This window comes from Homalodisca vitripennis, unplaced genomic scaffold (assembly GCF_021130785.1).
Source record: "Homalodisca vitripennis isolate AUS2020 unplaced genomic scaffold, UT_GWSS_2.1 ScUCBcl_7178;HRSCAF=14743, whole genome shotgun sequence".
Taxonomy (NCBI): Eukaryota; Metazoa; Arthropoda; class Insecta; order Hemiptera; family Cicadellidae; genus Homalodisca; species Homalodisca vitripennis.
In genome coordinates, this window is record NW_025783297.1 from 43,078 (window position 1) to 56,356 (window position 13,279).

The window sequence follows — 13,279 nt, forward strand, 5'->3', positions numbered from 1 at the left end:
TTCTTGATACCTTAAAACCCAACCTAGTAATTATCACAGAGCATGGACAAAAAGAAGAAACCCTTGCCAACACTAGACTCATTGGATATAGTCTAAAAGCAGCATACTGCCGAAAGTCACATCGCAAAGGTGGAGTGGCCATTTACGCTCATGATTCAATGGATGGGAAGATAGAAACAATTGACAGTGAGGATGTTAGTATCGAAATGACATGTGAGCTAGCGACAGTAAAAGTTAAAACCGGTAAAACATCTCTATTTGTTATGGGAGTCTACAGAACAGATGGCAACCTTGAAGAAGGACTGGAAGCAATCTATGATTCACTTGACAACATATGTGCAGAAAAACATCCTACAATTCTCGTGGGTGATATCAACATTGATTGTCTTGACAAGGGGAATGACTACTATAGACTACGAGATACATTAAATTGCCACAGCATGTATAGAGTAGATCTGCCGCCAACTCGAATAACACCAACATCAATGTCATCAATTGACAGCGTGTGTACAAACATGGAAGAAGAAGAGATCAAAGTGGAAATTATAGATGCAGGAATATCTGACCATACAGGACAGATGTGCAGAATCCAAAGAGACACAGGACCCACTACTCTTCAGTCAACCTCTAAAAGAAGAAACATGAATGACAGAAACCTACATAAACTAAAAGACCTACTCAAGCAGGAAAACTGGGAAGAAGTTTACAACACTGAAAATGCTAATGAAGCCTATATCAAGTTCAACAATACCTTACAACGAGCCCTCAACCACTGTTGCCCTCACATTACTTCTACACGAAGAAAGAAAAAGAACTACACAGTCTTATGCAACCCTGTAGTAACTCAAATAAAACAAGAGTTTCTTAAAGCCCAAAATACCTACCAAACAACCGGTCAAGAAGAGCACAAAATAAGGGCACTATCTTTGAAAAAAGATTACGACCTGCAGCTCCGGCAATTAAGAAAACAAGCTAATGTAAATAAAATCCAAGAAGCAAACAATAAATCCAAAGCAATCTGGAACGTTATCAACGATGAGAGGAAGAAGAAAGAAGAAAACCATTCAATTAAATAAACTCATAATTCAAGACCAGGAGCTTATAAACCCTAAAGAAATATCAGACTACTTGAATGAATTCTTTACCTCCATTGCAGAAAGAACAATAAGGGAAATAGGAACTGTAAACCCTACGCCAGCACTACCTGAATCCAACAGAAACTGTCCAAATTTGGTTCTAACACCGACATCCAGGCAAGAAATGACCAAAACCATCAGGTCAATACAAACAAAAACCTCAAAAGGATATGATGACATCTCATCCAAATTAATAAAGCTGTGTGAAGATGAAATAAGAGACCCATTGATTGACATTACAAACAAATCACTTAGTTCAGGAATGTTCCCTGCAGCATTGAAGATAGCAAAGGTTTATCCAAAATTCAAACAGGGCCTAACAACTGATGCAGCAAACTACCGACCCATTTCACTAATTCCAACTATATCCAAAATAATTGAAAAACTAGTACTTGCCCGACTTCTCGAACACCTTTCCTCTAACCATCTGCTAACACCACATCAGCATGGCTTTATAGCAGGAAGGTCCACAACAACCGCCCTTATAAGCCTCGCTGAGTTTTTGTTGGACCAACGAGAGAGCGGAAGCAACGCAGCAGCCATCTTTCTTGATTACAGCAAGGCGTTTGATTGTCTGGATCACAAGCACCTTCTGAACAAACTAACAAGCCTTGGAATACGAGGAACTGCAAAGGCATGGTTCACCAGCTACCTGACTGGAAGGAGTCAAATAGTAGAAATCAATCACACAGGACATGGAAGAACCAACACGGTGAATTCTGATCCAAAATCAATCACGCGAGGAGTGCCTCAAGGATCAGTGCTGGGACCTGTTCTTTTTATATTATTTACAAATGACTTCCCCGAGTTCATGCAAGGTTACAGTAAAACTCTTATGTATGCCGACGACACTGTCCTTCTTTTGGGTGGTCAAAAACCAGAACAACTAGAAGTGGATAGTTTTGTAGCACTAAATATGGCAATACAATACTGCCACAAACATGAACTTGTTGTTAATGAAAATAAAACAAAACATCTGATATTGGGAAGACATGGCAAAAGCATTGAAACACTTCCGGGCCTAGACGAAACCTCATCCGCAAAGTATCTTGGAATTACTTTTGACAACAAACTCTCTTGGACATCACACATCGACCACTTATGCAGTAAACTTAGCACCGGACTGTTCGTGATACGACGGATGAAAAGTATAAGTGACTTGACAACCTCAAAAACAGCATATTACGCCATTTTTGAGTCTCACTTAAAATATGGGATTGCAGTTTGGGGCGGCACAGCTGCAGGCAACTTGCAGCGTATTCTTGTATTACAAAAAAGAGCCATTAGACTCCTAAAAAACCTACAGCCCAGAGAATCTTGCAGGCAAGCCTTTAAAGACCTCCGGATCCTGACAGTGATAGATTTATATGTTCTGGAAGTAGTACTCTACACTCATATCAGGGCAATAGAAACAGTAAAGACCGGAGCACAAACTCACTACTACAATACCAGATTTTCACACGACTACCATCTTCCTGCTCACAGACTTTCCTCCACTGAAAAGAAACCAAGCTATATCGGTGCCAAGATATGGAATATACTCCCGGACGAACTCAAGAGAACTGAACATTCACAATTTGGACGACAACTCAAGAACTGGCTGCAGGACCGACCATTCTACTCCTTGACTGAATTTTTTAATTGGAAAAATGATAACTAACACTATTCTAATGTTAATGACTCTGTTACTAATCTTGAAGATTATGTTAATAAAGATATTTTTGACTTTGACTTTGACTTTGACTTTGACAACGAAATTCTTATAAGAATATTAATAATGTGTTTTATCAACGGACACAGAAGTTATACTGTAGACTGTCCACTGTCTCTAGGAGGATAATATTAATTCGTACTCCACTAAAAATTATCACACCTATTACTCCAGTGGCTTTATTTGGGTAGAAAAGTAATAGAGAGAGTAGGGCATATAGTATCAACCGACACAATTTGAATGACGATTTATTTCTGTATAAGCACTTTTGAATTCAATGATAGTGCATGTAGTTCAACAGAATTTGGCTGAGCATTTTGGGTAACCACAATGCCAATGATAAAATCATAGAATGAATAAATTTGTACAAAAAAAAACTGAGTAAAATATATGACATAGCAACACATGTAGCCTAATGTACTAATGCTGAATGGGCTACTGATTAGATATTTTACATGGATCCTCAAAGAAACCTATTAAGTGACACATTTTGTATTCCTTATCGTACCTATAAATATCTTGGAGAAAAAAGAATTAATTTTACATTTACTGTTCCCTATTTACCTATAATTATTTAAAATTTTGTCCAAATAATGTACCCTACAACAGTTAAAAAAGATCCTATGCATTCTAAACATATTACACTAGAATGTGGGAGTCCTGTAAATAAAATTACAAGAGAAGTACTGTCCGAGATTGAGTTTTATTCATGTACTATTGTAAACTGTTGAATAAATTTAGTACGGTGCCTCGGTAGGAATATTAAATAGTACCAAGAATTGTTCATCTATAATGGAAAGCATCGTACAGGGCTCCACTGATAACCTTACACACACACACACACACACACACACACACACACACTAAGCATGCAATTACCCGGAAGGCTCCCCAGGCAAAGACTCGTCCGTCCTCCAGTAGAGCCGCAGAGTGGGAATCCCCAGCTGATACCTGAACTGCCTTGGCATCCAGTTTCACCTTGCCTGGTTTGGTCTCACTATCTTCCACTGCCGTTGACCGTCCGAGAGCACCCTCATCGTTACAGCCAAACGTTATAACCTAAAAATATAACCAGCATAAGTCAACATTAGCACATACGTTGTATTGAATGTTGCAGCGTAAGTCAACATTAGCACATACGTTGTATTGAATTTTACAACGTAAGTCAACATTAACACGAACGTTGTATTGAATTTTGCATGTTATTTTAAAATGTCGGGGTCACCCCTGTCCACTTCATGGTCTAACGCTGACTCACCCACACTTAGACTTGGCTTCTAAACATACATTTAAGTTTTTCTGAAAGTTCTACTCGAGATGAAGACACTACATAGATATTTTTTAAATGATAATATTTTTTAAACGTTTTACTCAATTATACTAGTTAACTCCTAATTTGAATATAAATTTGTAGCAATTTATGTTCATAATGAAGGTGTAAAGGTGGAATAAAAGAATAGTATAATTATATATGTAATGGTTATTAACAAAAAAATTACAAATATTCTGAACATAAAATTATCTAACACAAAACAATGCTGTCCACCCAACTTACAGATGACGTAAAGTCATCAAATAACCAAACATGGTCTTATAATGTATTTCTACATCTTCATGCCGAATTGTATCATTGGCAAAAATGTCAACAAACATCACTGATGTGATACATTAGTTATTGGGAGTTTCATCTATCTTTCTATAACTTGACATGTCTGAATCCTCCAGGATAAATTTCATATGGTCTCCAAATAACCATTATTGAAAATCTTGGCATAAACAGTAAATATGCTCTAGCAAAATAAAATTCAAATACACTTATGAAGAAAAAACTCCATTTCTATCATTTGTCCTGTATGTATAAATGTACAGAGTTCACAAAAAGGCGTCACAAATTTCTGTAGCTGATAATACTCATTATTTCAGACAAAACAGTCATATAAAACATTGGTCGAGAAATGTCTTGTTTAGCCACTAGGCACCATTTTGTATTTTTTTTTTTTTAAATACATATTAATTATCTCTAAAAACTAGTTATACTAAGGAAACAAAAATTGGGGCATAGGTTTAAATAGATAAAAGATAGATTTAAAAAATAATTGTTGTATTTTCTTTAATATTAACACGACGGCGTTTGTTGAAAATTTGTAGTCAAATAACAAAAAAAATCAGTATAGTTACAAAACATTTACTAGACACTTACTAGTTGAACAATTACATTACTATTTCAATGGTACTTGTTTGAACAAAATCCATCAATGCATAAGCGAGCACAACCACTTTAAATGTTGTCTTTTGATAGGCATCAGCTGTTTTACATAGGTCATACAAATTTCCAAAATATTAACTATTTTGAAATATTGTTAACAATTCCAATGAAATTTTGTTTAAAGAAATCCATCAACGCATAAGCAAGCACAACCACTTAAAAACACACTTGCACAACCCAGGAGCAACAAACAACACTGATATCTGTCAACTGTGACATGTATGGCACTTTCAAAATAAATTGAGGAGAAAGATTGTCAACACATTTATAAGTATTACATAAAACCTACATATCAAGGGAGTAAATTCGCTGATGCATTACCTTAATTTATCAGACATAGAAGAACAATCAAATTCAAGCAATACTTGAAAGACTATGATGGAAAACCCATTAAACAAATTTGAATGTTAATGAATTCAAATAATCCAAATCACCCTTATAGATGAATAGTCAGGATCTTCAATTAAAATGTAGTACAGACAAGATATTCAGGTACAATATAGCTATTTTGTACATTTCCTATATAATGAGAGTGGTTTTTTATAACTTTCAGTTGGTAATGTGATCTGTTTATTACTAATTATGTATAATAAATGCATTCTATACTACAATACTGACAAATCAAGCATATTTCATTTCAATAAAAAAGATAGAACTAAATATGAAACTACATTTTAGGATAAAAATTAAATTTTTTGAGACAATTGTCCAGTTATAATATTTGAATAGCTCTTTAAATTTCAATTAATTTAAACTGAATAATTTAGCCTGATTAGATATAAAACTGTACAAATGAATAAAGCAGAGGGGAGTTTGAAACACTTACCTCTCCATCATTTGTAAGACAGATGGTATGCATGCCACCTGCACATGCCTCCACAATATTGTCAAGCTCGGGGACCAGGGCGGGCCGTGCACGCTCCAACACATCAGGACCCAGTCCCAACTGTCCAACATGATTCTGACCCAGTGTCAGCACCTGGCCTGGCCCTCTTTCGTGTGCCCTCTTGGCTACGAATATTTCATCTACACCTGCACCATTTTACAAGGGTATAGTGTATGATTGACATGGAACAATTATATTAAAACTGTCTAAAGTTATATAACAATAACTGTTAATTTGGACACAATGATATTATTTTATCATCTAGGATGATTCTTTGTTTGAAGTGTGTTTTTGACAATGGAAGGATTGTGAAGGAAACAGGATTTCTTTGGACATTTGCCATTGTTCAGTGATGCAAAAAATCAGTGAACAATGGTAAATATCCGTAAAAATCCCTTCTGGGCATGAAATGAAGCCATCAATTGTTCAACTGTTTCCAGAAGACAATATGATGAATGAAACACAGCTACACACTGTGTTCGCACAGCCTTGTCTGTATCAAGACCTCGTTAGAGAATCTCTTGGTAATGTGTAATTACTTAAAATTATGTTGCACTTCATGAGGTCTACTATCATGCCTATGACATGTGTTGTGTACTAGAATAGAAGACTAAATTACCTGGCTATGATAAGAAATAAAGGCAATTTGACTATAATTTCTTTGACAAAATTTGGTACTTTCTGACTCATCATGTGTATGTTTTAATAATTTTATATCAAATGAAATTAGTACAATTGAAAAATGCAATGATTTACAGGAAAAATGGCAGGAATTATGATGGAAACAAGTGCTTGTATATTGCTTAATTTGCCCCTTGCAGTACCTATCTATGAAATAAAATGAAAATAATCTTTATTCATATATTGCATTTTCATATACAAAGAATGGTGTCAATGTTAGATATTCTACATCTAATAAAAGTTAGTTCAGCATGATAAACAAGTTATATCCATCTATTCTATTTTTTCTGTCATTGTATTACAAGCAAAAAGAGATGAAGAGATGGATGGTTTAGTTGAGAAACCATGAAGAAAGCTGAAGAGGGAAGTTACAGAAAAAAAAAAAAAAAAATAGTTTGTATAGAAAACTATATACAAAATATGGGTAAAAACCCAAAATTATTATATCAACTGGATAGTATTTATAAACCACACATTATACGTGCAATTATTGTATTTACAACTTAGATGTCAATTAAAAAACATGTACCAATGATATGTTTGACCTGAAGATGGCAATCTAACTTACATTTAAAACACACTACTGACTAAATGCTGTCAGTAAAACTGTCTGTAAAATTATGTACTAATGAAATAATAATAATATGAAATGTATTATTGTGTAGTATTATATTATATTGTGTATTATTATGTGCTTATATGAAATAGAAAATTGGAAGTGATGAGATATTATTATTACTTTAAATTACTTTTATGCTGACTCATTTATTTTTCTCAAATAAACTATAGGAAAATATATAAATTTATAATTTAAACAGATTCATATTAAAATTATTTTGTATAATTAGATGTATTACTCTCTATTAGTTCTTGCTCTTGTTTGCATTTTCTGGGTCATGTTACTGTTAGTGTCAATTATTGTAAAACTATGTTTACCGTACAATAAATAAATAAACAGGTTAGACTTTTAAAATGAAAATGTTTTGGAGCATTTTGTAGTAATTAAGATAATTAATATAAAAATTGGTATTTGCTTTGTAATTAGTTACAGATTTGGTAATTTCTAAAGAAGTATTTAGTAAAATTTATTAGAGCAAAATGTATTACAGCTGAATAAAATTAGGTACTTGTTAGTGGAATATATTGTTTAATAGGGATATTTTTAGACAGAATAGAGAGGTCCCCACTATTGTGAATTGAGGGTTGAAGTAATTATGCTTTATTAACATTTACTGGCTTTTGTTACCTACTCGTGTTTAACATGTAACTTACTTGTTATGTAATTAAACACAATAACTAACAAAAACAATTTTTCAATAATGTAGGATTTATCTCATTTCTTTTTAGGTATTCAATTCTGATCTCAAATCTTATACAAAAGTATACTTTCTATACAGGCTAATGTTCATTCAGGCTAATTTATTCTTAAACTTTACACAGAAGATTAAAATTTAAAACACTACTCACCTAAAGACACACCCCTCCTCCCGATCTTCACAGGTACGGCTGATTTATCAGTCGATGTTTTTAATTTTCTCTTCATTCCTGATTTTTTAACTGGCATTATTGATTAAAAATTAATTCTGAAAAAAAACAAAAGAAGAAATACAAATAAATAACTGTATAAATCTTTTTGTAGGTTTTAATTTATTCATACAATCAACAAATTGTTTTTTTGCAGAAACATATTTTTAGTTTTTTTTTATTTGAATAATTGTCCAATTGTAGAAGGAATAGATCTTTCAATTTTTAGGTGCTACTTTTAAAATTGAAATTCTCAAAGCCTTAATCAATGGCTATTTTCTTCTGCATTATATTATTCTTGTCTTATTTGGATGATGAATCGGTTCCATGTTTCAACAAACTCCATATGCACCTCAAAGCAGAGTCAAACCATTTAAAATTTAGAAAAAGGCTTAAACCTCCGATATAAATGGCCCTGGGAGTAAGAGTAAGAGTAAGTAAATGTTTTTACAGCGTCCGTGAATTCCTGACTGACGGATAATTGGACAACTTGGAAGCTTTATAATATCATAAGAGATCAAGTTGTTTTAGTTAATTTACTGACAATTGTAATCTGTTGTAAGAAGTTATCTGACATGACCAATGTATGTAATTGTGTTACTTTGGTTGAATAAACAAGTTATTGAATTTCAAATTATATTTCTAAAAACTAGATATAATGTGTTTAAAAATATGATATAATACAGCACAGGCTGATTTTGTACAGCCAAGCATAATCAAATAGTTAAAGGCTGGTAGATTAAGAATTTAAATTTGAAAACTATACACATTCAAAGAGCCATTCTTCTTGTATTTTATTTGGATGATCATTGTTTCCATACTTAGACATTGATAAAACAATACAAATACAAACCCACTGAAAACAAAAGAAAGACATGTATCTTAAAATTGTCCATAAAATCCATCAAAAAATAATTCCTGAAACAGGAATGGTAGCCAGAAAATCCAATTAATATTTACCTAAATATGTACTAAGTGAATAGGCTATATAAACTATATACAGTAGAGTCTTAGTAAGTTCAATAGGTTGAGCTTACGGGATACTCGAGGTTCTATATGGTAAAAAAAAAAATATATAGAGCAATAAATAACACTTGTAAACAGTGCCTTCAACCTGCAAAGTAGGGCGAATGGTTTGTTATGTGACTGACTCCTGATTTACATGATGAAAAAATTGTGCAAGAGACTGTACCGGCACACACAGTAAAGGCTACGCTGGGCTAGATGCAGCTTAAGCTACGTAGGACAACAAGCAGAAGCAACTGCAGCCAACACTACATTACTTCGACGCTAGAGGGATATCGCTGCTTCCAAGTTTTGCAATGTGGTGAAAACAAAAATCTATTAGCAGACTTTTTAAATAAAACTTGTCTACTGTATATAACATTAGATTATCTTTTCTCTTTTATACTTCATTTTACTTTAATAAAATTTAATAATTAATTACTTAACCTACAAACAGTGGTTTTAATTAACACCCTCCTTTTCTCATGATGCTCCATGTAATTCCAGTTTTTCATAATTTGAGATAGACTCGGTCCATCTACCTCAAATTTTCAAGACTTTACTGTAACCAAATCGTGGTATTGGTTTCCAAATATAAATTAGGCTACTATTTTTGTCCACAAAATAATTACAATTTTTAAAAACCACAACAAGTACAAAATGTAATGTAGATAATTGTACTGGTTTTTGTCTTTACTAAAGTTAAGTTCATGAAACACAGTTAAGAACTTGAAAAGTCTGTCTTACATTTTAACTCATACAACCACTTAAATTAGTCTCTAAAAAAATAATCACTCTTTAGGGTAAATATTGCAAAGAGTAATTTAATGGTTTGACCAAGGGGTCAAACTACTCAAATAGCCTAGAAACCTATTTAACTGCCAGAGGATAGGTCTCTTCATATCAGCACTTCTTCACAAATAAAATGGCATGTAAGCCTAATCTCTATACTTTCTATTCACAAATTATGTTGTTTGAATGTACTTCAAAATGGTGCATATGCTACCTGTAGTAGCAGTGTGATAGACAAACTTTTCAACATGCTTTTTTAAAGGTGTATCAGCCACAACAATCCTTAAATCGGAAAAAATGTTTTGAGTAGCACATAATTGTTTGTGGAATTAAACATAGACTATACTGTTATAACAAATTGTTGGGTAGAGTACGATAAGCGGACACGGTTTTTATATTGATATTATCAAACAGTATTTTATTAATATATCCACTAATATAATGAACCAAAAGTAATTAATTTGAATGCATTTTCATATTCCAAACACAATTTGTTTCTACAAGTGAATTCTTTTAAATAAAAAAGATAGTTAACTTTAGATACAACTAAATACTAAAAGATTATTTACTGTGTCTTTCTCGGTTTTAAGATGTTTGTTTTGTTGTTATGTTTTCTTTATATTTAAATGTAATTTTTCCTATCACCAGTCTAAATTTTAATGGTTATGGTTCCTATATTATTTATGGCATTATGTAATTGTTTAAACTATTTCTATTAATTTGAAACATGTGACTTTAATTTAGTATTTCAAATATGTTAAAATCGATTGATAGTTCTGTTATTCTATATATTAGTATCGGTGATTGTAATAAGCTAAGTAAAAACTGGATCCACTTATTGTACTCTATCTAAATTGTTAACCATAGTTTTAAATTGTTCAATGTGCGGTAATGAGGGAAAGGTAAAATAACAACCTAATGTAATGTTAACTTTTGATTAGAGCACCTAATACAAATAAGTTTGATAAATACTTTTTATTCATTAACCCTTTGAGGTCTCAATAAAAATTGCTTCGACTGTCCTCAGGTCGTATTTAATTTCTGTTAGTTAATATCCGGTCGACCTATTGTCGACATGCGAGCGTTCAGCGAAACTGCCGCGGTCGACCTATAGTCGACGACCGATCGCAAAGGGTTAAGGCAATAAATTGATTAATAATCAATTTCAAAAAAAGGGAAGAGAATCACTATCGTGCAATAGATACAACAGCATAACAAATAGTTCTTTTGTAGCCTTCACCTGACACAAAACCAATGAAATAAACATAAAATATAATGCAACTAAAAACCCCAATATTGATAACATAAAGGCAACGATTGTTTTTCAGCCATAGAAATTTTTCAGGTAACACTTCTCCTTCAAAATTTACACAACATACTCATAACATACATATATGGAGTATTGTCAATTGAATAATGGCCTAACTTGCCCTAACTGGGTATGAGTTAACTCAGTTATGTAGCCTACGTATTGTAACCAAGCTAAAGAAGTATTAATTCCATAAAATATTATGGATGCTTTTCTTAATTGCTCTTGTAAATTTCTTTGTTTCACAAGAAATGCCCATTTAATTTAAGAATATTTCATAGTTAAACATAATATTAAAATTATAATATCTGGTCTCATTTTAATTACACAGTGGGTTTTGATTAGAAATAGATGAAAGTTTGGACAATGTTTTAATTGCTAAACATACATTTAATCTAATACTGACAAATTTATTTTATAATTATATTTGTTCTCCATTTCCATGAAAATGATTAAGCTAGGGTTAAAATTTTACCTCCTGCTTAGAAAAGCAGTCAACTTTAATTTATGAATCTAATGTCTGTGTGTTTTGTTTAACAGAAAAATATTCTCGTATATTCTAAAATTGTTCTTTAATTTTTAACAATACAGTTAGTAAGAACAAAAAAAATCTGGGGTAGAATAAATTTTAAAAAACCGTTACACAACTCGACACTTCAAAGGTTAGGATTTAATAGCAAAAAGCGAGGTTATATGTGAACTTCTCATAGTTACCTTTCGTGCTGCACAAATATGATCGAAATGACAACTAAATAAACAAAACCAAGTTCAATAAATAATACACTATCGTTCACTCCACAAAAATATCAAGTATTTTAAATTCCAAAATTAATACGGCCGGCATTTACCAAACAGCAGCTCAACCGACAACGTTCAACTCAGGCCAAAGCAAAAATCCAACTAACTAACTGGAACAGGAACTTTGGATTCTGGAATTTACAACCTGGAACGGAAAAGAACCAAATAAATCCACACGATGTTTCGGAGTTTCGGCTTCAGCTTCCTTAACTAATCACGACACAGAGGAACAAGATTGTACGTATTTATTACAACGGTCTCATCATTTTCTATGTCTAACACATAATCTAAGAATCAAAATGACTTAATTTGGCAAAATCTAAAAAAACTCATAAAGTTTATAAATTTGCAAAAACAATAGTAGTAACAACGTTAAGTCAGAATAAACAATGTAAAAAATTATAACCATTAGTTAAAAATGCAGATGGAAATTCAAATCGTGAATAATTGATATGAATACATCATAATAAATAGAACAAACAATAAAATCAATGAATATGAATAAATAATGAAAGATAGAGCAAGGGTATCATACATACACACATACATATCCTTCGACATAATTGTCCAGCGATTTTGGTCTTGTGCACCGCTACACTGTGAAAATAGTCACCTATTTAAGCATCATTGTTTCCAAATCTTTGAAGTCGGGCCATCTTACCATTTGCTGTATAGTTAGTGCGGCGGTGTTGCCTGACGAATAGTTCACTGGATCGGGTGGATGATGGAGTCACGAAATGGACCAGATGCAATAAGTCAGGACAATAAACCTTGCGTTGATGATCTTATATAGTAGCACAACATCAGCAGAAAAACGGCTGTTCACAAGAGGATGGAGCCCTAGATCTCGAGACAGGTCCTCAATAGGAACTTGCTGGTAGGGATAGCCCTTCCTGACACCTTCCACGCGGACAAATCTTCTTTGAATATCCTCCAGTTTCTCAATGAGGAATGTCTGATGAGGATTCCACAATGGTAAGCCATATTCAAGTATTTGCGCACTAAGTCAGAGTATATAGCCCCAATTGATTTTAAATGGATTTTGTATGATTAATGGTAGAATTTATTAGCAAGAAATATGTTGTTTCAGCAACAAAATCTATGCCAGCAGTTATTTTCTAATCTTGTATCATAATTAATGGCATAACTCTTTGGTCTAATTTGGAATAAC

At 32.8% G+C, this 13,279-nt stretch overlaps 1 protein-coding gene across 1 annotated transcript in view; it reads right to left on the minus strand.

The window, feature by feature from the left end:
* LOC124374073 (regulator of chromosome condensation-like) overlaps positions 1–12,224 on the minus strand; it is a 33,661-nt gene extending 21,437 nt beyond the window's left edge. Inside the window, exons 1-4 of the mRNA XM_046832369.1 lie at positions 12,025–12,224; positions 8,148–8,263; positions 5,940–6,145; positions 3,727–3,906 (exon numbers count right to left, since the gene is read on the minus strand). Of these exons, the coding sequence (XP_046688325.1) occupies positions 3,727–3,906; positions 5,940–6,145; positions 8,148–8,244 (483 nt within the window). The 5' untranslated portion in view covers positions 8,245–8,263; positions 12,025–12,224. The remainder of the gene's footprint in view (positions 1–3,726; positions 3,907–5,939; positions 6,146–8,147; positions 8,264–12,024) is intronic.
* Between the last annotated feature and the right edge of the window lie 1,055 nt (positions 12,225–13,279).